The 27,131-nt window shown below is 39.5% G+C and overlaps 2 protein-coding genes across 9 annotated transcripts in view; both read right to left on the bottom strand.

Annotated features, from left to right (window-relative positions):
• Positions 1-27,131, bottom strand: part of LOC117991468 (mucin-4) — a 211,884-nt gene that overhangs the window by 98,502 nt on the left and 86,251 nt on the right. The window lies entirely within an intron of this gene.
• Positions 11,364-25,304, bottom strand: LOC138403683 (facilitated trehalose transporter Tret1-2 homolog). Its single transcript, XM_069505102.1, has 3 exons — positions 25,263-25,304; positions 12,954-13,092; positions 11,364-12,643 (listed from the first exon to the last, which is right to left on the bottom strand). The coding sequence occupies exons 2-3, from the start codon at positions 13,090-13,092 to the stop codon at positions 11,364-11,366; spliced, it is 1,419 nt and encodes a 472-aa protein (XP_069361203.1). The 5' UTR covers positions 25,263-25,304.

Genomic DNA, 27,131 nt, shown 5'->3' with positions numbered 1-27,131 from the left:
GAGAATTTCAATATTATGCTTGCGAGAATATTTTGTGTTTTGCATATTTTGTACAGTAACATATCCGAAAAGCGGAGCTTAAACATGCCAAGTTAATGGTTTATTAAATTCTTATGTCGCCTCTGCCCTCTATACGCTGTACCTTGGTCGGTCGCGATACCAAAATTATCTTTAGGAAATGCTATTAAATAACAAGTAATTTAGGAAAATTTAACATTTAAAAAGTTGTAATTTATGTAGAAACATTTATAACATTTTAAAATTATTCAAAAAACCCAGACTACGGTTTGCACTGCATCTTTTTCAGCCCGCACAATATCCGCCGCTTTGATTTTTCTAACAATTTTATGTAGGTACCCAGTGACACTCGCACCATCAAGACGAATCTAATGACGTATCATTTTATCAAAATTGGTTGAGCCGTTGAGTAGTTACGAGTGTAGGTACATAGAAACCGACATACATACAGGTCAAACAAACATCCCTCCTTTTGGGATTCGCCTCAGTCGGGTAGAAACAAATACTATTTAAAAGAAGAAAAAGATTTCTTTAACTTTTACCTTTTTAATTTTCTTGCCTTCTCGTTTCAAGTTATTAAAGCTACTAAATTTGTTAAAAACTTTGCTACTGGGATGTTTATTCAACGTCCATCCCAAGCCTGGGTACAGAAAAAGAGAAATCATAAACGGTTGAAGATTTGTCGTAATCACAATCTTCCCGTTTTGTTGCGTAATATTTTTTAATGACAATTTTTTTTTTAAACTAGCAGATCGCGTAAGGAATTCTGCCATACGTTCCAAAACGCGAGTAGCTGACGTTGGCCTTGCAGCCGCTTCACTCAAATGGGGACTGGGCAGCTGTTAATGTGTGTCGTATGCCAGATGACTTATGGGCAAAATCTGCTTCTTTCTGAACTCCCCAGAAGCATCAAACCCAGCATGGTAGGCCGAGGTGACGTTGGCGTAATGAATTAGATAAGTTTACAGATACGTGGCCTGAAGTGGCACGGAATAGGAAATGGTGGAAGGATCGGAGGGATGCCTTTGCCCAGATGTGGGACAGTACAGGCTGATTTAGATTAGATTAGATTAGATATTTTTTTAACCCTTTTCTAAGTTTTTGCTAGTATTCTGGTTACACCCTGTATTATATGTGTTCGCTTGCATTTACAAAACCGTATCTACAGTAATAAAGATGTTTCATAAAAGCTTCATATCTTTCGCATACAGGATACCATATCAAAAGATTTAGTATCGGTTTTGCCTTTGCTCGTGGGTGGATAATGTTTCCGATGCTACTTTTTATGATGAATATTCATGCATATTAAATTTTCCTTATAAAACTCAGAGCAGTTGTGTTGAATTACTTATAACAATTTAGTTACTTTTTTTTTTAATTTTATACTTATAGATAGGTATGGCAACAACAATATTTCCTTCTAACATAGTTTAAGTCATAGATGTAGAATAGTATAGGATTCAGACATGCGATATGTGATCAAACTGATTACTTATTATAACTTTAGTAATCTATAAAAAAAATCTTTCTAAAATTTTAACTCTCAAGGAAAAGCTCACAATCAAACTTAATTATTATTAAAAAATCGGTCAACTGCAAGTACCAAGGGTTCCGTACCATCATACAAGAAATATAACTTTTTAATTTCTTTAATTTTCATGGCGTTAATTTAGAAATATTTATTATTTGTTGTTATAGCAGCAATTGAATTACACATTCTGCGATAATTTCGACTCTGTACCTGTTACAGTTCACAAGATACAGCCCGCTAACAGACCACCGACGGACCGACGGACGGACGAATGGACAGCGGAGGCATGATAGTTGGCACCCTTCGGATACGGAACCCGAAAAATGGACTTGACTGACTATCATAAAACATTTCTAATAAAACAGAGTAGGTACACACAGAGATTCACTAAAATAAATACCTAAGCTTTATTATAGTATTAACTTTAAGAGTAAAAGTCAAAGTCTATTTTTAAAATTTTAAATGAGGCAATGTAATAAGTTTTCAAGGGATTGAACTCTCTTTAGAGCCCTATCAAGCTCGTTGATATAAAAACAAACGACTCTGTGTTATAGCCTCAGCTCAGGGTTTTTAAGAGAAAAATTGCTCTTCATTTAGATGAAATTATTATGAATAAATGTTTGCATTACTTAATGGAGAGGAAAATTACGCTTTTTCTTATGACAAAGTCTTGACGTCGTACCTAAGGCTAACAACAAATCTAGCGGAAATCCACTAATAAAAACTTCCGCTACTACTATAGGACGAACTATATATACTGCTATATATTGGTATAGGGAACTTCATAATCATGGCATACCGTATATATTGGTATAGGGAACTTCATAATCATGGCATGATTAAATTTGCAACTTACACGAGTAGATAGAAGAGAAATTCGTCTAAAAATAAAGAGAATTTCGTGTTATGTTTTCAAAAACATCAAATATAATTAAAGTATCTATTCATAAATACTACCGAAACTCATCTGCAGGACAAGCGGTATCAGAATGATGCAAGTGTATAGGCAGTGGATGGGCCATTGTCGGAGTAGCTACCGCGAGAATAATCCTAAAACCAGGAATGTCAAAATTGAATACGATTGATACGATGAAAACCAAATTTTGACATTGCTATCATTGACTTATTATTGCTATGGATGCCTATAAGTACCGCAAATACCGAAACAAAAGAATGGGCTATCGCGCAAATTAATAACGTTTCGGACATCCACTTGTATTATAAGCTAAAAGGATGAATCATAAAACTAACACCAAAATGTAGGATCGCAAAATGCATTTTGCAATTTATTTAATAAATAATTTGATTGATGCTCTTTACCCAATACAAACTAATTTGTGTTAAATATAGGTACATGATATGACGTCATCTGTATATAATATGATATGATTCAGTTGGTATTCAAATATATTTTCCATAATATAATATTCATAATAATCATATAGGAATTGTGGTTTAGTTTGAACATTTCAATAAACTAATTACGTTTAACTGTGATTAATTTCTAATTGCAAAATTAATAGCAAATTGGATTAGTTCAAACCTCTGTGAAATAAGTATAAATTTCAATGCCTGTCATGATATTGGACAGAACAAAATTAAATACTTACAAACCGTAGATTTTTAAGCGATTACAGAGAGAGACAGAGTAGTGGGAAGTGACTGGATAAGGAAGGCGGAGGATCACGTGTGTTCATTAGATGATGTAGACAATGTCCAGCTGTGTATGTCCATCACCAATATTATAAATTAGAAAGTGTGTTTGTTTGTCCTTCAACCACGTCCTAATCAACGTAATTTTTGCATGGGTTAAAGTTAAAGACCTAGAAAGTGACAAGGGCTACTTTTTATCCCGGTAAATCAAAGAGTTTCCACGGATTTTTTAAAAACCTTAATCTTGGGCATCAGCTAGTAGTCCATAATGATGATGATGATGACAACGCAATTTCAGGCAGCTACGGTATGTCCATTCACACAATCACGACCTGACGAAATTTTTGCCACAGAAGTGTGGTCAGGCTCAGTCTAAAATAGACACTAATACTGGTACCTAAATACCGCCCCATTAGTCTGCTCAACACTCTTGGCAAAGTGTATGAGAAAGTCATCCTCAACCAACTTAGATCCGTCGTAGAGGAGAAAAACCTCCTCAACGACGAGCAATGTGGCTTCCGAACCAGACACTCATGTGTTCACCAAGTGCACCGCCTCACGGAGCACATCCTTCTCGGTTTTAACCGATTTAAAACAAAAGGCATCCCAACGGGAGCCTACTTCTTCGATGTAGCCAAAGCCTTCGACAAGGTGTGGCACGCCGGCTTGATCTACAAGCTATACCACCTTGGCGTTCCCGAAAGACTCGAACGTTTACTACGAGAATTCCTCACCAATCGAAGTTTCCGCTACCGCCTCGATGGTACCCTATCCTCCCCTAGACCTCTCCGAGCAGGAGTCCCTCTGGGCTCTCTGCTTTCGCCACTTTTGTACGCGCTGTACACCAGCGACATCCCCAGATCTCCTCATGTCCACATAGCTCAGTTCGCGGATGACACAGCTCATAAAGCTCCGACTTAAACTACCGGAACGTTAAAGCTCGGCTCCAAAAGGCGGTCAGTAGCCTAGGGCACTGGTTTCGCCTTTGGAGTATAGAGGTTAATCCGGAAAAAAGGGCAGCAGTGCTCTTTGAAAAGTCCAAAAGGAAATCACAATAGGAACTTCGACAGACTGAAATAACTCTTTATGACCGCCCCATATCCTGGCAAACTAATACCAAGTACTTGGGTGTAACCTTTGATGACAAGATGAGCTTCACCGCGCACATTCGTAGAGTCCGCAAGAACGCAGCGTATGTGCTTTCCCAACTCTACCCCATGATTTGCGCAAAAAGTAAAATGTCACTTCGACATAAAGTCACGCTATACAAGACGTGCATCCGCCCAATAATGTCATATGCCTGTGTCTCATTTGCACATCTGCCACCCTACTCTCTCATGACCGACAATGCTCTTTCTCTTCCCCCCCCCCCCCCCCACACACACAAAACGGTACCTAAATAATATCGTTATTCCCAGGTTCGAATTTGGATTATTGTATTTTCAATCAATGTGCTTTATCAAAGGAAATCTGTTCAAAGCTTGTTAGATTATCCCAAACTCGGAAGTAAAATTATCCTTCAGACCCTCGTCATTATAAGTTCTAGATGGCTGTTTGACTGTGTGCCGCATTGGTCTCTCAGTTTGTAGCCCGTCGTTAGAGTTTAAGTTGGCGTCTTATGAATTTACCACAGAGAACTAAACTTGCCGCTTTCATAACTCTCTGTTTGTTCTCTCTCTATCTCTATCTCTGTGTATTCTATTACTCACTTCCCGCGACTTCATCCGCGTGGACTACATAAATTTCAAACCCCTGTTGAAACCCCTTCAGGGATTGAATGTTCAAAAATCCTTTCTTAGCGGGTGTCTAGCCTGTATTATGTTAGTGAGTTAGTTTATTTTTTGCATAATTTACAGATAAAGTTCAATGTCTACACGAAACCAATTCTCTTAATTAATTTTTCGAGGATACTAATATAATATTTAAATAAGAAATTTGCTTTTACTTGGCGGTCTTTGTAATTCTGGAAATTCAATCTCTTGGATTACATATTTTTATTGTTTCGACTTTTTAATTTTGTAACAAATGAAAATTCCTTTGTGAGTTATTGCTAGGAGTAATTATAGTAGATAAAAATGGCTTTCTTTTTGTGGGCAAGCTTTATCCTAATTAATTCTCTGTTTTTTTAAGGTTCCGTACCTCAAAAGGAAAAAGGAAACCTTATAGGATCACTTCGTTGTCGAATTTGTGGTTACATCACAAAAAAATTAAAATGTATTCATGAACAAATAATTAGTATTTTCAACTTTCAAATTAAGCTAACTATACGAAATGGCTTTACCTGTATGTTCTAAAACAGTTTTTTATTTATTTTTATGCATAATATAATATTCTTGTTTTATGTGCAAAATGTCGAAAAAATACGACTGTAGTACGGAACCCTCAGTGAGTGAGTCTGACTTGCACTTGGCTGATTTTATATTACTCGTATATTTCTCAATCTTAATGTGACCGTGTCGGCGGTATAATTAAATAAAGACATTAAAATTCAAATGCCCTATTTTATATTTTATGCACAAATTTTATGTGTCATAAATCATAAATCATACTCATCGACATCACGTTTATGATCTACCACATCTAATGAGTCGATTGCTAGTTTAATGAAAAATAGGAACGTAAGATAAATATATTATACTGAAAGGACGGGGTGTTCATACTTTCGCAGCTTTTCCTTCCTTCCTTCTTTCGCAGCTTCCTTTTTTCGCAGATTCCAAATTCAAAATATTTACTTTATATAGACTTAGGTAAGTATATAATACGCGACAGGTCGAAATAGCAATTGGGGAGGGAATGCCCCGCATGCCCGCACAGCCCCCGCGCTGACCCAGTGCGGGCGAGCGCTGGAGACGTGCGGGTGTGCGGGCCGTCCGTCCCCCCGCCTCTTACCCCGATTGCCATCTCGACCTGTCGCGGACTAGGTGTATGTACCTACTAAGGACTAACACCACTACGTTTGAAAAGCAATTTATTTACGTTCCGGAAAACTTATTAAATTAGACGAAGACTTGAAACTTACAAGTAAGGAAAAGCGTAGTCAACATCAGACAAGGCCCAGTTTTTACTGAGTAACAAGACACACCCCTAATAATTAATATTCTCTTTTTTTTGTATTGCATGATAGGCTAGCGCTTGACGACAATCATGCTTTAAAGAAAGCAATGATGAGGTCTAAGTTGGAGCGCGCTTGTCTAGAAGATGCCTATTCAGTAATGTAAAAATTTGCATAATATGTAACTCTGTATTATACCTAACATTAAGTATAAATTATTTGTTTTAAAATTCAAAAAGGGTTACCTGCTTTAGGTGCTTGTCCCACCACCGACGAGAAAACGACTAGCTATTGACTATTTTCTCGCTCAAGATATACGTATGATGTGTGATTGAATCGTTCTCACTAAAAGAGGAAAATATACTAGCATTTTAATAGTTGATCGCTGACTGTGCATGCTGTTGACAAGAACTCTCTCACCACTGCAGCTATCGCAGCGACAAGAGCTATCAAATATCATTTTGGGAACTCACTCGCCATTTTTGCTCTGTGTCAACTGTCATGTCAAAAGTACGATTAAAGCCTGGATTAAAGTCCTTATTCTAAGGTTAAACCATATTTTGGACTTGACAGTTGACACATAGAGCAAAAATGGCGTGTGAGCCCTCAAAATTCAGCAACCAGTATGAGTGTTCCGCCCGTCAAACTAGCACACTCGCTCATAGTCCAGCGATAAAACTATGCCAACTACATTACGCGGCAGAAAATAATGTACCTTTAGAATGAGATAGCGGATTTGTAGAGCATTGTCTCTATCGTTGAGACCGATAAAACGTCATATAGGTATGAGTGACTGAGACAGCGCTCTACTAAGCCGAAATGTCATTCTAAATGCATGGACATTACTTTCTGCGCGTATTGTACATACTTGTTGCTGGTCAATTCACTTCTCGATAATAATCATCGCCGGTCGAACAAGTACCTAATGTTAGAACAACAAAACTAGCTTCATAACGATGGCCCTAGCGTCCCGAGCCTCAAGTTTGTTACTCGTGAATATTTTAAAACCCAAGGGTCACCCGAAATTTAACTCACCTAGGTACTCATAAAAGACCGTGGCGAAATCTGACGCTATGATTTTGTTTGTATTTTAGGAGGATAAAGGTAAATGTAAGGACTTACGCACAACTCACTACAAGTTCTTGGCCAGTTGTTGTTTTTATTAGTAAGTTTTATCGCATTAGTCAATTATTAATCGCTTTATTGATTATTATATTATTTTTATTAATTATTTATTATTATTCGCTGTTGTTAATGTATTAACCTTATTAGTGTAACTTTGGCAATACACATTTTTCTAACTAACTCGGAAATCTAATTAACCAGAGACATAGATATAGTACGCGATAGGTCGAGATGGCAATCGGGGTATGAAATCGCTAAAATCGCGATCCAGGCAACATTTAAATATAATGCACATAATTTTTTTTTAAATATCTTGAAAATAATGAATTTTGTTTCGGAAAATGTCTAAACAAAATTTTTCGTCGCAGATAACCAGTTTTTAATTAGTTGGGATTTTAATATTCATGTAGAAATATATTGACTCTATCAAACCTTTTCGAAAAGACAGGTACAGTAATTTATTTAAAACTTCAGATATTTCTACCCTAAATATAATTCACATGAAAGCAGGGGCTAGTTTCGGACCAGTCCAAACTAACCTATTTCAAAGTTTTACCCTGTAATAACCACAATTGAATCAATCCCAATATACCGATAGAAATTGGATCTGGTTGAGATTTACAAACATTATTATTTGTTGTACAGAAGCAGGCGTTATTTTGCGGAAGTCCATGATATACATGATATACAAAGCTTAATTTTGCTATAATCCGCTGAAACAGGTCGAATCTGTATGATGCAACATGCAGCATGCGAAATGCACCGCCCGCCCTCCCACTGCTAACCATGCAGGAAAAAGCAGCTACCAGGCAAGCAATACGCACCCGCACCACCACCGCGCAGCACCACACAAATCCCAGAACACAGAATTCGCTAGTGACGAAAGTCTGATTTATTTTCAATTCCTTGAGGATGGAGACGTTTGTACGATGTGCGGTCCATTTTATTGAGTCACTGGAGGGAGATCGCACGAGCAGCAGTGAAGAATTCATAGCCACGACCACTCTGTCAAGATTGAACGATTGAGAAGAAGAAGAGCTGAGGATAATAATTCATGACATACGTAACTTCTAACATTAAAGACGTAGATATAATACACATTAGACATGTAGACCCAGTATAAGATGTCTTTAATCCCTACCTTTATAGGTACTTCTCACACGTTAAGACTTAAGAGCTCCCATCAAGCCCATCCCTTGCATGTCTACCCTCATTCATAGCTTAAGCCGTTCTTTTACCGGTAAGGGGGCTTAAAGCCACTTAAACCGCCGCTTAAACTATGATAGGCACTTGCAAATAGAAGTTTATTTTGCTATTTTTAGGGTTCCGCACCACAAAAGTATAAAAGAACCCTTGTAGGATCACTTCGTTGTCTGTCTGTCTGTCTGTCGTGTCTATCAAGAAACCAAAAGGATACTTCCGGTTGATCTAGAATCATGAAATTTGGTAGGTAGGTAGCTCTTATAACACAAGTAAAGGAATAAATCAAAAACCGTGAATTTGTGGTTACATCAAACAAAAAAATTAAAATGTGTTCATGAACAAATAATTAGTTTTTAAATTTTCAAAGTAAAATAACTATACCAAGTCGGATATCTTATCGAAAAGGCTTTACCTGTAAATTCAAAGACAGACATTTATTTATTTTTATGCGCAATAGTTTTGGAGTTATCGTGCAAAATGTCAAAAAAATACGTCTGTAGTACGGAACCCTCCGAGCGCGAGCAGTTGGCCGATTCATTTTATCGGCAGATTAACTACCATACGACTATTCACTTTCTTTTTTATTTAAAGCTAGTAATAATTGTATATATAGGTAAGCCTTATTGATATAATTACTAGATGTGATGTGATATAAGTACTAGATGATGCTCGCGACTTCATCCGCGTAGATTTGGTTTTAAAAATTCCGTGGGAACTCTTTGATTTTCCGGAATAAAAAATAGATATGTCCTTCCCCGGGATGTAAGCTAATTCTGTTCCAAATTTTATCAAAATCGGTTAAACTGTTGGGCCTTGAAAAGCTAGCAGACAGACAGACAGACATACACACTTTCGCATTTATAATATTGGTATGGATTTACATAACCCTAAAAATGGTTGGTAGGCAACTTGCAAGGAATAATCTATACTAATAAATCTCTGTCTGTCTGTAATATCGAAATAACTACCTCATATTAGGCTTATATTGTTATTTGGAAAGTACCATAACTGAATCACACGTTTTTTAAATTTTTGTCTGTCTGTCTAATCTTCTGAACGGGCTAATCTTCGGAACGGCTGGACATATTTTGACGGGACTTTCACAAACAAGTAGAGGATTACCCAGGGAGTAAGATAGGCTACTTTTTTAACCGACTTTCAAAAAAGGAGGATTTGTGTTTTCTATCTATGTACACCGAAATTTCCGTGATTACTGAACCGATTTGAGTAGTTTCTTTTATAATCGATAGAGAAACTTTGCAACATTGTTCCATAAAAAATTGGATTCTAACTCCTCAATCCTGATGCTGCAGGGGACCCCTAAACTGATGGAATTTAGAAACTGTCGGTTATAAATTGATATTGGAGGTACCTACTAAGTAGTTGAACTCGAGAACTTAACTCTTCAATACTGATGTTGTAAGGAATAACTAAATCGTGGGGACCCCACGGGATTTTTAAAGAATCATGCGTTTAAATATTTTTACAAAATTCGGTACTGAGATATCTTGCATCCCGGGGACGGGCTACGGATAGGCTACTTTTGTCCTGAAAAATCAAAAGTTCCCACGGGATTTTCAAAAACCCAAATCCACGCGGGCTAAGCCGCGGGCATCAGCTAGTGAGGAAAAAAAAATTCAAGCGGATAGAATTCAATAGCCATAATCCCAGCTGTTCACCGCAGAAGGGTTCTTACTGTTTGGCTTTTGTAACACTCCAAATGATCTGTTGACCTAAAAGCCTCAAAACTTGGCGCCTAATTGCGGTATTGTTCGTGGTTTGCATAGAATTGATGTCGCATAAAATCTTGATTGTATCACGAAATTTTAAGCCTTAGGACTATGTGATTGTAGGTATTGTTTTGAGGGTGGTTCGTGCTATCCATTTTGTGCGGAACCCCAAAAGGATAATTAAAAAACATCTAGAAAAAGTACAACAAAAACACATTTTTAATTAATTAAATCTTATTGAAGTACAAACATAATACCTTAATATTACTTACTCAAAATGTGGAACTGATGGAAATATGATTTTTATTTTTTAACTAGCTTATGCTCGCGACTTCGTCCGCGTGGACTACACAAATTTCAAACCCCTATTTCACCCCCTTAGGGGTTGAATTTTCAAAAATCCTTTCTTAGCGGATGCCTACGTCATAATAGCTATCTGCATGCCAAATTTCAGCCCGATCCGTCCAGTAGTTTGAGCTGTACGTTGATAGATCAGTCAGTCAGTCAGTCATTCAGTCAGTCAGTCAGTCAGTCAGTCAGTCACCTTTTCCTTTTATATATTTATTACTTACTCAAAATGTGGAACTGATGGAAATATGATTTTTATTTTTTAACTAGCTTATGCTCGCGACTTCGTCCGCGTGGACTACACAAATTTCAAACCCCTATTTCACCCCCTTAGGGGTTGAATTTTCAAAAATCCTTTCTTAGCGGATGCCTACGTCATAATAGCTATCTGCATGCCAAATTTCAGCCCGATCCGTCCAGTAGTTTGAGCTGTACGTTGATAGATCAGTCAGTCAGTCAGTCAGTCAGTCACCTTTTCCTTTTATATATTTAGATAGATGATGCCCACTACTTCGTCCGCATAGATTTAGATTTTTAAAAAATTCTATCTAAACTCTTTAATTTTCCGGGATGAAAAGTAGCCTATGTCATTCCCCGGGATGTAACAAATTTAATTAAAATCGGGTAAACTAGTGGGCTGTTAAAAGCTCGCGGACAGAGAGACTGACAGACAGACAGTCACACTTTTGCATTTATAATAATGTTAGTACGGATCACGTACTTGTTCTATCAATTCAACTTCTTCTTTTAAAACATTGTTCTTATCTGAAAAACATTTCTCTATATCTAGAATTGTTTTATTTTTTGTTTCGGGCAAAACCTTGTAAAGGATACCAATAAATACTGACAATGTTATAGCGCAAAATAAAAATGTTCCGTGCGAGTGGAAATATATAAATAAATAAGGAAATGTTTTTAACGCAAAAGCCATAGCAGCATTACTCAATAATGCGTAAACAGTTAAGAATAAACTTCTACATTTTATAGGTGTCATTTCGCTAGCCAGACAACCACACATTATCATGGGACCGCAACTTATTGTAATTGAAAAACCTGTCAAAATGAATAAAGTTAAGTATTTGTTTTCGGATATAAATTTCAAATGTACTAAATATAAATAAGTTGCCAAAATAAACAGAAACATGGCTCCTATAGACGATGTGCCTAATAACATGGTACGCCGTTTTAGGATCTTATTAAGAAAAACGCCGATATACATTCCAAGTACTGTAATACCATCTAATACTAGCATTCCTTCATATGCTGTTGATTCACTTAAAGTAATCGTTTTAATAATATCTATAGCATACCCTGTACAGGCCAATTTTCCTGAAGAATGATAAAGGCATGACGTAAGTAGACAAAATAATAACGGCTTATAAAACTCTTTATCCGATATCGAGTTATATAATTTGATAACACAGTGCTTTTGTTTATGTAATTGACGTTCTTGTTTACGTCTTAAATTTTCTTTTAGCGAATATATGAGTTGTTTAAGTTCTTCTTCAGAATTTTTGTCGTCTCCCTTTAACCAACGATGACATTTGGCACATTCTTCAAAACGTCCCTTAGTGGCCAACCAAACAGGTGACTCGGGCCAAAACAATGTACTGATATTATAGATAGAGCAAATAAATATCAATATGCCAATATTTTTCCAATGCGAAAATGTCCCGATGGCGTTTGAAATCCATACACCCCAAAACCATGTTGCACTTATAAAAGTAAGAAATATGCCTCTATAGTTAGGAGATGTGTATTCGGTGAATACCATGACATTGCCCGTTAATGAAACCGCTTGGAACATTCCTACTAAAAACCCACTTATTAAAAGTTCAGTGACACTTGTACTAAAATAAAATAATAAGGCACATACAAATGTATTAATCCATAAAATAATGTATAGTATTTTTCTTCCATATCTTTCTGCAATTATGGGTAAAACTAAAACCCATGGAAGAGATCCGTAGCTAGAGACTGACACTGAAATAAAAGTTTTAAAATAAAAATTAGTATTTTACAAACAGTTCCATGTGTGTAAATCTATAAATATAAAAGGAGAAGGTGACTGACTGACTGACTGACTGACTGGCTGACTGATCTATCAACGCACAGCTCAAACTACTGGACGGATCGGGCTGAAATTTGGCATGCAGATAGCTATTATGACGTAGGCATCCGCTAAGAAAGGATTTTTGAAAATTCAACTCCTAAGGGGGTTAAATAGAGGTTTGAAATGTTGTAGTCCACGCGGACGAAGTCGCGAGCATAAGCTAGTTATAAATAAACTCACTCAGCCAGGACATTGTCCCCATGCTAATGGCTTCAGTTGAATTTGCTTGTTTCCGTATTTGCGGAATAAAAACTGTCGGAGCACCAAAAAATAATCCATAAATAAGAAAGTGTAACATTATTGCACTGCATACAAACATCTGCAAATAAAAATACTTATCTGACTTATAATATATCAGCTTAAACCGCTGGACCTAGAGACATGAAATTTGGAGCGTGTGTTCTTTGTAAAGAGTAGGTAGTCACTAAAAAAGGATTTCCCGAAATTCTACCCGTAACTGGGTCAAATGGGGGTTTAAAATTTATGAAGGCCTCGCGTCTCGAGCATAAGCTAGTTTGTTTCGGCGTGAAACGAAACACATCACGGCCGTGGGCTAATATCATTGGTCCACGTAATTCGCAAGCTGTCAATCTTTTCCAAAACGTCAAGACGATACATACCGAATACGATTTCGAACCACTGTTACTGTTGTCACTGTTTTTGCCTTTTTATAATATTGTAATTCCGAAATTAAAGTCTATTTGTATCAGCACAATTTATTATTTTCAAACTTCCACGCGCAAACATAGTTTTTGGACCTTCTTTACCGAATATAAACGCATACTACGGCCTATGGAATAACGGACAAGGATTCATCGCAAGAATCACCAATTCGAAGACGCAAGGGCTGGCTGACTTCGAGACGCGCAGGATACGGTCAACCTATCCACGAATCATCCTCCCTTACTTCGCTTGTTTAATATTGTGCTGTTACTTCGCAAACGTTCATGTGCAACCCGCTAGCTGCTATTTAAGGTAAGTATTCTCACGTAAGTACTTCCACTTTCCCAAAATGGCAAATCGTGACAAATCTCCGCAACTAGGGCTCAGCGATGATAAGTTAGAACTACTAGTACGCGATCTAACTAAAAAACGTGGCACCCTTAAAGGTAGATTAACCAAATTTGGAACCTACGTTAATAGTTTTGATGCAAATGTCGCAACGCCTCAAAACAAAATAGATTTAAAGTTACGCATTGAAGGTGCCACGAATCTTTATCGCGAGTTTAATAGCATTCAGTCTAGGATAGAAGAATGTGTCAATGAAGCTGATCTCGATGATCAATTAACTCAAAGAGAGCAGTTCGAGGACTGCTACTATAGCACATTGTCACAGGCTGAATTATTAGTTAATAGGTGTGATGGCAGTAGCAGCGGTAAGGTCACAACTTGTTCGAAAACATGCGAAAATAGTCAGTTACGCTCAGTAAAACTACCTACCATAACATTACCGTCCTTTGATGGGTCATACGAGCACTGGCTGGAATTTAGGGATACATTTCAATCATTAGTGCACGATTCAGATGAAATAACTAGTATCCAGAAATTCCACTACCTGAAGTCTTCGCTGAAGGGTAGTGCCGAGCTAGTGATCGACGCATTAGAATTTACATCTGACAATTATTCCGTCGCATGGGATCTTTTACTCAATCGCTATAATAATAGCCGATTATTAGTTCACAATCACATAAAATCAATATTCAACATTCAACCGTTGAGTAAAGAATCCTCTGCTTCGATTCGAACACTTAGTGACACAATTCTGAAAAATATACGCGCATTAAAGATCCTAGGGGAACCTGTGGACTCGTGGCATTCGCTAGTTATTTATATCATGGTGTCTAAGCTAGATAAAACCACTGAACGCGAGTGGGAACAGCATAAAGGCACTTTGATAACAAACAATAACGATTCCAAATTAAAATTAAAGGTTGACGATTTAATTAACTTCCTAAAAAATCGTGCGGACATGCTAGAAACATTGCAGGGTTCACATTCGTCACAAATTAATAAGGAGTCAAAAGACACGAAAAATAATCGAGCAAATCGATCAAACGAAATCGACCGAACGAAGTTATCCACAAAATGCAATGTTTCCACCACTAAACCGCACGATCGTCACTCCGCGCCAAAGAACTGTATTATGTGCAACGGTTTCCATCAACTTTACGCTTGTTCACAATTCATTAACTCTAATTTGGAATCGAAATTGAAATTTCTTCGCGATAGGAAATTATGCGAAAATTGCATGAAAAATAGTAGCCACGCTGCTGAATTTTGCAAATTCGGTGGTTGCCGTCGGTGTTTTAAGAAGCATAATTCCCTAATCCACCCTTCGGATGACTTAAACCATCCCCCGGGTGATACAAAACCGATAGGTAACACTAGCGGTTCCCTAACTATGCACTCGACATTCGATAACCAGCAACTAACCGGCGCGGGCGCAAGTGTCGATTCAAGCCCCACCGCGCCGCTCCTCTGCCCCGCGGATGCAGTGTTCTATGCAAATAATGCACACAGCGATAAACGCACACATCGTTCTTTGCGACCGGTTCTATTGTCCACGGCGCTCATCGAAGTACGAGCTCGAAATAATGTTTATTTACTCGCAAATGCATTATTAGATAACGGAAGCGAACGCAGCTTCATAACTGAAGCCTTTAGTAAAAAACTAGGGGTAGAATTATTACAGTCCACTCACGAAATAAGAGGTGTAGGTAACTCAGTGACGCAATGTACTAAATCATGCGACATTGAGATAAAATCACACATATCTACTTACGCCACTAAACTACATTGCTTTGTATTGCCGCAAATTTCAACTACGCTGCCCGCTGTACATTATGAACGCGCGAGGTTCCATATACCTAATAGTTTACAGCTGGCAGACCCGCATTTTCTTGATTCTCGAAAAATTGATATTTTAATCGGCGCAGATATATTTTGGGAATTAATACACGAAGGTAATATAAGGTTACCTAACGGGCCTTATTTACAAAATACGCATTTAGGCTGGATAATATCAGGACCTATCGTATTAAATACGCGCAACGATAGTCTTATCCAGTGTAACTTCACGCAATCCATAGACACGCAATTACGCCAATTCTGGGAGATCGAGGAGTTCCCTCGGGATCGGGATCGCACAGATGCTGAGCATGCTTGCGAAGAACTGTTCACTCGTACTACGACGCGCAATGACGAGGGACGGTTTATTGTGAGTATACCTCTTAAGTCATCACCCGACCTTTTGGGCGAATCACTTCCACAGGCAGAACGACGCTTCCTGGCGTTAGAAAAGCGGTTAGAACGCGCGCCCGCTTACAAGAAACTATACGCAGACTTTCTTCATGAATATGAGAGCCTAGGTCATATGACTCGCGTTTCGACCTACGGAACCCCTCATTATTTTATGCCGCATCACGGTGTATTCCGCGAAAATCACTCTAGTACCAGGCTTAGGGTCGTTTATGATGCTGGGGCCGTTTCTAGCTCGGGAATCAGCTATAATGACCTTCAGCTGGTAGGCCCGCCCATCCAAGGCGACCTAATTTCAATTATATTGCGCTTCAGGCAACATCGGTACGTCGCATGCGCAGATATCGAGAAGATGTACCGACAGTGCCTTGTAGATGAAACGCAGCGAGATCTTCAGCTGATTCTCTGGCGCGACGAACCCACGCAGCCACTAGGTGTCTATCGCCTCAACACGGTTACCTACGGAACCGCGTCCGCGCCTTTTCTAAGTTGTCGCTGCCTAAAACAACTCGCTATTGAAACCACAAATAGTGAAGTTTCACGAATAATTAATGAAGATTTTTACGTAGACGACATGATCACGGGTTCGGATGATAAAGAAGTCTTGATAAAATTGTGCGAAGAAACAACCAAGACGTTGCAAGCTGGCTGTTTCCCGCTACGTAAGTGGATTTTCAATTTTACATGCGAACCCGCGACCGTGTCATCGTCGCGCGCTTCTAAACAAATACTCGCGGAGAATACGAATCATAAAACATTAGGTATTGGTTGGCTTAATGACAGCGACGAATTTTATTTCAATACGGAGTTTAAGTCTGATAGTACTCAACCTATAACTAAGCGCATAATTCTATCATACGCATCTCAAATTTTCGATCCGTTAGGAATTCTAAGTCCATTTATTTTAACTGCAAAAATGTTATTACAACAGCTGTGGTTATTAAAATTGGAGTGGGACGACAGCGCACCTACGGACATCGCGCGTCAGTGGAACCGGTTTCTCGCTTCGCTGTCGATCTTGAACACAATACGCGTCCCTCGATATGTTATGGATACTAATTCTATATCTACCGAGATACATATTTTTAGCGATGCATCTCAAACCGCGTACGGCGCGTGCGTTTACATAAGGACCGTAACCGCGAATACGGTCAAAGTGCAATTGCTATGCTCAAAAGGGAAAGTGACATGTAGGTAGGTAGCTGGTACGTAAGAAATAACACAACCGTATAGCTCCGTAGCTAGTTTATTACTGACTGACTGTCGTTGAGTGCACACTATTATACATCATCCCTCCAACATTAATTTGGGAACCTGGAACAATTTATCCAATCTACTTATAAATCTAATAACAGAATACAACCTACCTAGAATATACCTACTTAAAAATACTGCTTATAATTTACAGGTTTCCTAGGCCTTTTTGACCGACCGACTGGACTGTTGCCCGCACTACTCGGATTACTTGGTATATCATTTTCAACATTTAGCGCATCCGCACAACGTTCCGCCGGTCGGGTGTCGTCGTCCTTCGCAACCTCCGCCGTCTCCGTGCTAGCCCCTTCCCCTTGGCTCATAACGTTATCAGATACGTTCACTACACTGGGTACATTCTCGTCCGTCGCTACCTGCACTTCCTCCTCTTGCACCACAGTTATCGGCGGGGGTGGAGGGGATGCCGGTGCCGAGACGGAGGGCTGCGTGTGTTGCGACGGAGACACCGGCGGTTGTGATGACGATTGTGATGGTTGCACGATGCCCGGTAGTGAGTCATGCGGCATTTCTAAACCATCATCCACATTTATACTAATACCATCATAGCCCCTGTACTTCCTTATTTGGTCTAAATGTCTATTACAAGTAGTTTTATAATCGTCAAAGTAAATTTCAAACATTCGGTTACCTATAATTTTTTTTACAACGCCCAAACACCATTTACTTTTCCTTGCAATAAACCATTTTGCCCATACTGTTTCGCCTACATAGAAATTCCGACTCGGCATTAATGTACACTTGTCCTGTTTATCAAAAATTTTACTAGGCGGTAGAATCAAATCCAACCTAGATCTTAAATCCCGACCTAGCATCAGCTTAGCTGGCGTGGCGCCTGTAGCGCAATGGACAGTATTTCTATAGTTAAAAAGAAAACTTAACAATTTTTCGTGGACACGTCTCTGACATTTTTCTTCCGATAAAATACATTTAACCATTTTCTTACACGTTTTAACTGAATTCTCCGCCTGTCCGTTGCTAGCTGGATGGTAAATCGGCGAATTAAGATATTGGATACCATTCATACGACAAAAAGTGTGAAATTCCGCGGAGCAGATTTTTATATCGTTGTCGGAAACCAGGACCGCAGGTGACCCTAGTCTACTAAACATTTCTTTCAGTTTAAAAATAAGCGCACTGGTAGATGTGCCGCGGTCCATATAAACACATTCTAGCCATTTAGAAAATGCGTCTATGACGATTAAATATATAGACTGCCCTATAGCCATGTAGTCTATGTGAATACGATGCCACGGGCCGGGCGGCCGCGGCCACGGGGAGGGGGGCGCGCGCGCCGGTGCGCCGCGCAGCGCACTGCACGTATGACACGAGTTCACCCACCGTTCAATTTGTGTGTCGATCTTCGGCCACCACATTTTCCCTCGAGCCATATGTTTAGTTTTAATTATTCCGAAATGCGATGAATGCAACTCTTTCAACATTCTTTCTCTGAAAACCTCCGGAATGATTATTCTATGCCCCCGTAATAAGCACCCATCGATAACTTGTAAATCAGTCTTACAAAGGAAATACGGTAGGATTGATTTACATTTTATTTTCCTAGGCCAACCTTTAACCATATATTTCATTACGGTTTTCAGTACCTTGTCTGCCGCAGTAGCGCGCCTAATGTCACTAAACGAAAGCGGTTCTACATTCGACTCGAAAAAGAGGAAGTATTTAGAACAATCGTCCTCTCGCTCACTATTTACCGAAACTGATAAGGGTGACCGAGAAAAGAAATCTGCTATCTGATTATTTTTGCCATCGATGTACTGCACTATATAATTATAAGCGGACAGGGTTACCGCATATCTTTGCAGGCGCAAGGCGGCCGTGACCGATATGCCCTTTTCTTTTCCGAAAATAGAAAGTAACGGCCGATGATCGGTTTTCAAAATGAACGGTTCTTGACGACCGTACAAGTACTGGTGAAAATATTTCACCCCAAAAACTATAGCCGTTGCCTCCTTTTGTATTTGGCTATAGTTCTTTTCACTCTGCGATAAGGACCGTGACGCGAACGCGATGGGACGCTCGCGCCCCTCGGCGTCACGATGCGCCAGCACCGCCCCCAGCCCGCACGGGCCCGCGTCCACGGTGAGGACGAGCGGCGCGCTCGCATCGAAATGTGCCAGCACTCGGTCGCTAGCTAGCTCCTTTTTTACGTGCTCGAATGCCGCTTGCTGCGCCTCGCCCCACCGCCACTCCGCGCCCGCACGCAACAGTTCGTGCAGTGGGCTCAATACGGCAGACGCACTCGGAATGAAATTCCTATAGTAATTCACGACTCCTAGGAAACGTTTAACTGCGAGTACGTCGGTAGGCGCAGGTGCATCGACTATCGCTTTAACTTTTGTCGGGCACGTTCTTAAACCTCTTTTATCGATAACGTAGCCTAAGTAGGTCACACTGTTTTGAAAAAAAACACATTTGTCTTTCTGTAGACGCAGGCCTGCGTCTTGCAGTTTTGCAAAGACTTGATGTAGCCTAGACAAATGTATTTCTTTCGTCGGACCTGTTATACATACGTCATCGAGCCAGACGCTGACTCCCTCCAACCCTGACAATAATGTTTCCATTGCTTTTTGAAATATTGCCGGTGCATTAGCTAAACCATACACTAATCGAGTATAGGCAAATAAACCTTTGTGTGTATTGATCGTAGTTAACTTTTGAGATGTTTCGGAAAGTTTAAATTGATTATAGGCGTTACTTAGATCGATCTTCGAATAATGTTCTCCCCCCCCTAGTCTAGAAAAAACCTCTTCTATTCTCGGTAAGGGGTACTTATCTATCTTTAGGTCCTTATTTAGTGTGCATGAATAATCACCGGCGATCTTTAACTTCCCGTTTTCCTTCAGAACTGGGACTATAGGTGTCGCGTACTCCGAGTGGTTAACCGGTATTAGAATTCCTAATTTAACAAGTCTGTCGAGTTCTGCACTAACTTTATCTTTGAGAGCAAAAGGCACGGATCGCGGTTTGAAAAATTTCGGCTTTGCGTCCTCTTTTAACTGCAATTCCACTTCAAATTTATTAAAACATCCTAAATCATCCTTCCAGATATCTGGATATTGTTCTAATAGCCGCTGCACATCATCAATAGGCTTATCCTTACAAATTACCTTATTGTTATAAGACAACGCAAAATAAATTCCAAACTTAGCCATAAAATCACGGCCCAGCAAAGGTGGCCCGCCATCTTTAATAACATAAAATTGTACGTTTTCGGTCCTGTCTTTATATGATACTTTGCCGATAAAATACCCCAGGGGCGTAATTTTATGGCCAGTGTAAACACACATACTTAGATTACAACTGTACAACTTAAATTTTTCAAAAGATTTTAAATACAGACTTTCTGAAATCACCGAAACGCCTGATCCCGAATCTAACTCCATAAGTAACTCGATCTCATTAATGTTCACCGTTATCTTAATAGGACAATAGTCTACATACCTCATGTTAAAAAGGTCACACTCCTTGCAATCGGAGTCAGATTCCGCACCAATATTATGCAAATTAGCACCTTTATTCTTACAGAGCCTCTGTAGATGGCCTCGTAAACCGCACCGATTACACTTTAAATTTCGGAACTTGCACTTTTCCGCACTGTGAGACTTAAAACCACACACGGTACAACGCTGTGACCCTTCTTCGAGTCCGTGACCAGCCTTAGCCTGGCTCTGGCCCTCGCCGGCCTTGCGACGCTCGCCGACGCGAAATACAGGCTCCTCCTTTACGATGACGCGCGCCTGCCGCGCGCAAGCTGCCTTCTGCGCCACTTCTAGTGCTTGTCCGAAAGTCAGGCACTTCGAGTCGCATTCGAAGAGTTTATCACGCTCCGGCCCTGCCCTGAAGCCGAGAACAAAACGGTCACGCAAAAGCGTGTCTAACTCCGTGCCGAAGTCGCAGTACACGGCTAAACCTCTGAGCCGCGCCGCCCATTCTTCGATACCTTCGCCGTCTGCTCTGCTCGCCTCATAGAATTTCGCCCTATCTGCGAAAGTTGACCTTTTTGGCGTGAAATGCTTGTTGAGTACTTCTACTAGCTCACTATAGGTACATTCTTCCAGCTTCTTCGGATGCACTAGGTTCCTAACCAGACGGTATGATTCATCCGACAAATACGTTAACAACACTGCACTTTGATTAGCGACAGGAATACTGTTTAACTTTATAAACTGCGATAACCGACTATGAAAAACTTCCCATTCGTTGATTTTATAGTCGAACGGCGATAAACTTCCGAGGTAATTAGTTTGATTCATTTTTGAAACACAACGCGGGTCGGTAAGGCGCTCGTCGCCAGATGACATGTAGGTAGGTAGCTGGTACGTAAGAAATAACACAACCGTATAGCTCCGTAGCTAGTTTATTACTGACTGACTGTCGTTGAGTGCACACTATTATACATCAGAAAGTCGCACCGCTAAAAACTGTTAGCATCCCACGGTTAGAGCTTCTCGGCGCTCTAGTGGGTGCTCGCCTTTATAACAAGGTTCGCAATTCGCTTCACTACAACTTCGACCACGTAATGTTTTGGACGGACTCGACGATCGTCTTAGGTTGGCTGCGCATGCCGCCAAGATTATTAAAAACGTTCGTTCAAAATAGGACGATAGAAATTCACGATTTGACGAAGGAGCTTCCGTGGCGTCATGTAAGCGAGAAAGAGAACCCAGCTGACCTCGTTTCGCGTGGGGTTGTGAATCTCGAGGAGCTCTCTTCTTCTGATTTATGGTGGGAAGGGCCATCCTTCCTTCGCGACCGTGAATTTGACTGCGAAAACGTACCACCCTTTTACACGCACGAAAGGCAATCAAATGACTTGCCGGAAATGAAGAGTAGTGAAATAACCGCGCTAGTAGTCCAGGATAAGTCGAGCTCTGAAGGGCAATCTGCTATCGATTTTGAACGATTCTCTCAGTTCAGTCGGCTAAGACGCTCAACTGCATATGTTTTACGGTTTTTACATAATACGCGCAATAAACTGAATAAACGGTCGGGTGTTCTTACCGTCGATGAGCTGAGAGAAGCCGATAACTTGTTGATTAGGCTTTCTCAACTGGAATCTTTTCCAGTCGAGTACAAGTCAATATCCAACAATCGCGCACTAAAGAATAAACATAATTTAAGTAAATTAAATTTGTTTATTGATGACGATAAGCTGCTGCGAGTCGGTGGCAGATTGGACTACTCAGAGTTCGACTATAATAAAAAACATCCAATTTTGCTGTCAAGCAAACATCATTTCACTCTTCTTCTCTTCCGGAACGAACACAAATCATTGCTACACGCTGCTTCGCAGGCGCTTCTCTTTCATCTCCGTGAATCATGGTGGCCGATTGCAGGCAGAAATCTCGCTAGAAAAGTCGTTCACGACTGTGTTGTGTGTAAGCGCCTGCGAGGTCAAACGCTCACTCCTCTAATGGGAAATCTTCCCAGCGAGAGGATTACACCTACTTTTCCGTTCTATCGGTGCGGCGTTGACTATGCTGGCCCAGTGTACATTCTTAACAGAAAAGGTAGGGGAGCTAAAACTACAAAGGCATATATTTGTATCTTTATATGTTTTGTAACGCGCGCAGTGCATTTAGAGCTGGTGAGTGACCTTACTACTAAAGCTTACTGTCTCACACTACATCGTTTCGTCTCCCGCAGGTCAAAACCTGCCGAAATTTGGTCCGATAATGGCCGAAATATGGTCGGACTTAAAAACGAATTCGCTCAATTTTTAGAACGTTGTAGTTCTGACATTATCGAATACGCAAATCAACAAAAAATCAAATTCAAGTTCATCGTTCCCTACGCCAGTCACATGTCGGGATTGTGGGAACGTGGAGTACGCTCGTGTAAATACCACCTTCGCCGCGTGGTCGGTAACGCGCATCTCACATACGAAGAGTTCAGCACCGTCTTAGCACAAGTTGAAGCTGTCCTGAACTCTCGCCCTCTCACTCCAATGTCGTCCGATCCCAACGACTTCCTTCCTCTTAGTCCTGCTCATTTCCTGGTTGGCCGTACGCTCACCGCACCTGCCTACGACAACCTGGAGGATACGCCCACGCATAGACTCGATCGGTACCAGAGAGTTGATCAAATTCGACAACATTTTTGGAGACGCTGGTCGAAAGAATACATATCCGAGCTGCAAACACGGACCAAGTGGAGAGAGAACACGCAAGACCTTAAACCCAACACTATGGTCATCATCAAAGAGGACAACTTCCCGCCGTTGAGATGGCATCTCGGACGAGTCATCAGAAACATACCTGGGAAGGATGGAATCTCAAGGGTCGCTGAAATACAAACTGCATCCGGACTTGTGAGGCGAGCCTATACGAAGATCTGCCCATTAGTCGACCCTGACGAGGATAGTCTTGGAAGCTCAGCGTTCCAAGGCCGGGGGCATGTTTCGGCGTGAAACGAAACACATCACGGCCGTGGGCTAATATCATTGGTCCACGTAATTCGCAAGCTGTCAATCTTTTCCAAAACGTCAAGACGATACATACCGAATACGATTTCGAACCACTGTTACTGTTGTCACTGTTTTGCCTTTTTTATAATATTGTAAAACGAAATTAAAGTCTATTAGTATCAGCACAATTTATTATTTCGAAACTTCCACGCGCAAACACTTAAACACGCGCTAATACTTAAAATTATTTCAGGCAGTTTGTACAGAATGCAAGTCATTAGAAATGTGCAGTCTAAAATGTGCAGTCTTTGGTACCGGCAAACGTAGTTCATTTTAAGTTTTTTAACAATCCCGTGGGAACTCTTTGATTTTTTGGGATAAAAATTAGCCTATGTCACTCTCCAGGTCTTTATCTATACCCATGCAAAAAATCACGTCAATCCGTTGCACCGTTGCGACGTGATTGAAAGACAAACCAACAAACCAATAAACCAACAAACAAACACACTTTCGCATTTATAATAAGGGTACTGATTATAGGTACCGGTGCAGATTCTTCCAAGCAAACAAAGAAATATATTAAAAACCTGACTTCAATACCTAACCGTGTTTTGTACACTAAAAATAAAAAGTATTTTAATTAATTACCGATTATATTATATAGGTATACAAGAGCTTATATACTAGTTGTATAATAATATTTTTTGGGACCGGTGCCAATTTCGCTTATTAGCTGCGTGAACTGTCTCTAAGTAAGTACTTACTTCATATTTTTGAGACTTTACAATGACACCACATTGGCACCGACCCCAAGAAGTCGGTTAAAATTGACTCTAGTATATACATCGAAGGAAATGTCAAAATTTTATATTGTTCGATTGTGCTGTTAGAAATCCATAACACATTGAAAATGGGGTTATCTGTCAGCATTATACTTACTTTCCCTTAATTCTTGAAAAGGGGTTGGCCATAGTCACCACGCTGGCCAAGTGAGAAATGGCAGACTTCCCATAACATTCATTCACTCAACATTGCCCTTTGAGAACACCTGAGTTTTTCTTAACCGTTAAGCTTTAATAGCTTAAATCGCACGTAGCTCCGAAAAGTTAACGGTGCGTCGCAAGCGATCGAACCGCCGACCTATAGCGAATAGGAGGTGCTATTGCGGCTCAGCAGTTAAGTTAGCAGCTTGCTCTATAGTACATACATACTTTTATATTTATCTATAGAGATGTATTGACACAAAACTGAAAAAATATAGTTTTGGCTTACTCGTAGGTAATTACTTAGATAGATACAATTTTTTTTCTTTAAAAGAATATTAGCCAAGTTCATCATGCTTACTAATATTCCCCTCTCCCGTCCAACTAAGCGTTAAGCTTGTGCTAAAAGTAGGTACGACAATAGTGCAACGGGTGGGGTTTGAACCGGCAACCTTTTGGATTTCAATCCGCTCCTTTAACCGTTAAGCTATTGAGGCTCATTAATTACTATACACGACGTCAAAAATAAAAGGAGAACGCAAACCTCACCTGTCTTAGTAGTGGTTTCCATGAAGTCTTTGTAGTGCTGCTAGTAGTAAGGTCTTTTCTGTATAATAGTTCCATGATTAAGGGGGTTTTAAAAGTAACGTGTTAATGCAAGCTTATCTGTCGTCCAAATACTAACTCAATTTACGAAATGAAGACAAAAATATAATGATGTACCTTATCGTAAAAGTTTGTAAAACTAGCAGATGCCCGCGAATTTGTTTGAATCATCGGAAATATTACTGGATCCATCGATATTTAGCTTTCACTATAGTAATTGATTACAATTCCAATGACCTTACATAATATGCAATCTGCCTCTGTGCCTAAACAAAATCTTTTACGAAATTCCGATAAATAAAACTAAACACTTAGGCATATAGTGCCGATTCTCTTGTCTTTCTCTAAACTAAATTTAGACTATCTGCATCTTTTTCTTTTTAATATTGCTAAAAAGGGATGTAACATGAATTTTACATTTAAAGACTTAAATTTTAGTGCACGCTGCAAATTTAAACAATACGTTCGCAACTGGCTGCTAAAGTCACGAGGTTTGACAGCTCTAAATTAAATTTAAAACTGTCAAACTGTGTATGTCTTTTTTATATTACATTAGTAAGAAGAGGATGGAAATACACTAAAATTTAATTTATTAAAAAAATAAATTATTTAGTGGTACTCAGAATCAATACCCAAGTTAAAATAATATGGTACATATTATGATGAGACTCTACTTAACTAATGTAATTTACGTACTATATTTTGTTTTTATGCTTGAGGGCAAAGAAAGCTTAAGTACATAATCTATTTTCCAAGCAATTAGCTTGAAGAACTTTTAAATATCCTAGTGTTTAGGACATCCGCCTCCTAAGTCCTAATCGGAGGTTGAGGATTCGATGCCGGGTACGCACCTTTAACTTTTCAGAGTTATGTGCGTTTTTAAGTAATTGAATTTCACTTGCTTTAACGTTGAAGGAAAACATTGTGAGGAAACCTGCATGCCTGAGAGTTCTCCATAATGTTCTCAAAGGTGTGTGAAGTCTACCAACCCGCACTTGGCCAGCGTTGTAGACTATCGCCAAAACTCTTCTCACTCTGAAAGGAGACCCGTGCTCAGTAGTGAGCTGGCGATGATTTGATCATGATGATGAACTTTAAAATTGAATTTGTTGATTTTATTTAAACCGTACAGACATGCACTGATCTTGTATGCATTAAAATCATCGTTATCTTAAATAAAAAGAACAAGAAATATTTAAATATTCAGTTGTACAGCACTTGTTTTTGATTATCGTTAAAAACTGCTTACTCTGTACCTATTTGATACGCAACACGTTTATGCAGTTTAAAAAATCAGTCAAGTGCGTGTCGGACTCACACACGAAGGGTTCCGTACCATCATACAAGAAATAACACTTTATAATTATTATTACAGCTGAATTAGGTAATCAAAATAATAAAAGAAAAGTTTAAATATCACACGAAATTCAATATATACCTACGGTAATCTCGCGAATAAACTTGAGATTGAGCATCTACCTGAAAAGTCCTTAGAAGTGGAGAACATAATATGTTGCTGAAACAACTTAAACAAAACCGAAGATTCAATAATTACAAATTTTAAATTCTTCTGGTCTCATAATATTATGCATAATAAAATAAAAACTGGTACTTGGTACAGAGCTACTTTACTTTTTTAAGCGTTTATGACTTACTTTAATCAAACCAGTGACTCAGGTGAAGGTATATTTGAACTATTCTCAAAATACTTTTTTTCTACCTTCTTTAGTAATCACCACAGTTCATGAGACCCCATATCTAGTCCCTCCTGCTCCTCTTCATTCCATGATTTATTCACTACTGCAATTCCTC

The sequence above is a fragment of the Maniola hyperantus genome, chromosome 19 (genome assembly GCF_902806685.2).
Source record: "Maniola hyperantus chromosome 19, iAphHyp1.2, whole genome shotgun sequence".
Classification (NCBI taxonomy): domain Eukaryota; kingdom Metazoa; phylum Arthropoda; class Insecta; order Lepidoptera; family Nymphalidae; genus Maniola; species Maniola hyperantus.
The sequence above is the reverse complement of the archived record's forward strand: the minus strand, read 5'-3'. Positions and strand labels throughout refer to the sequence as shown.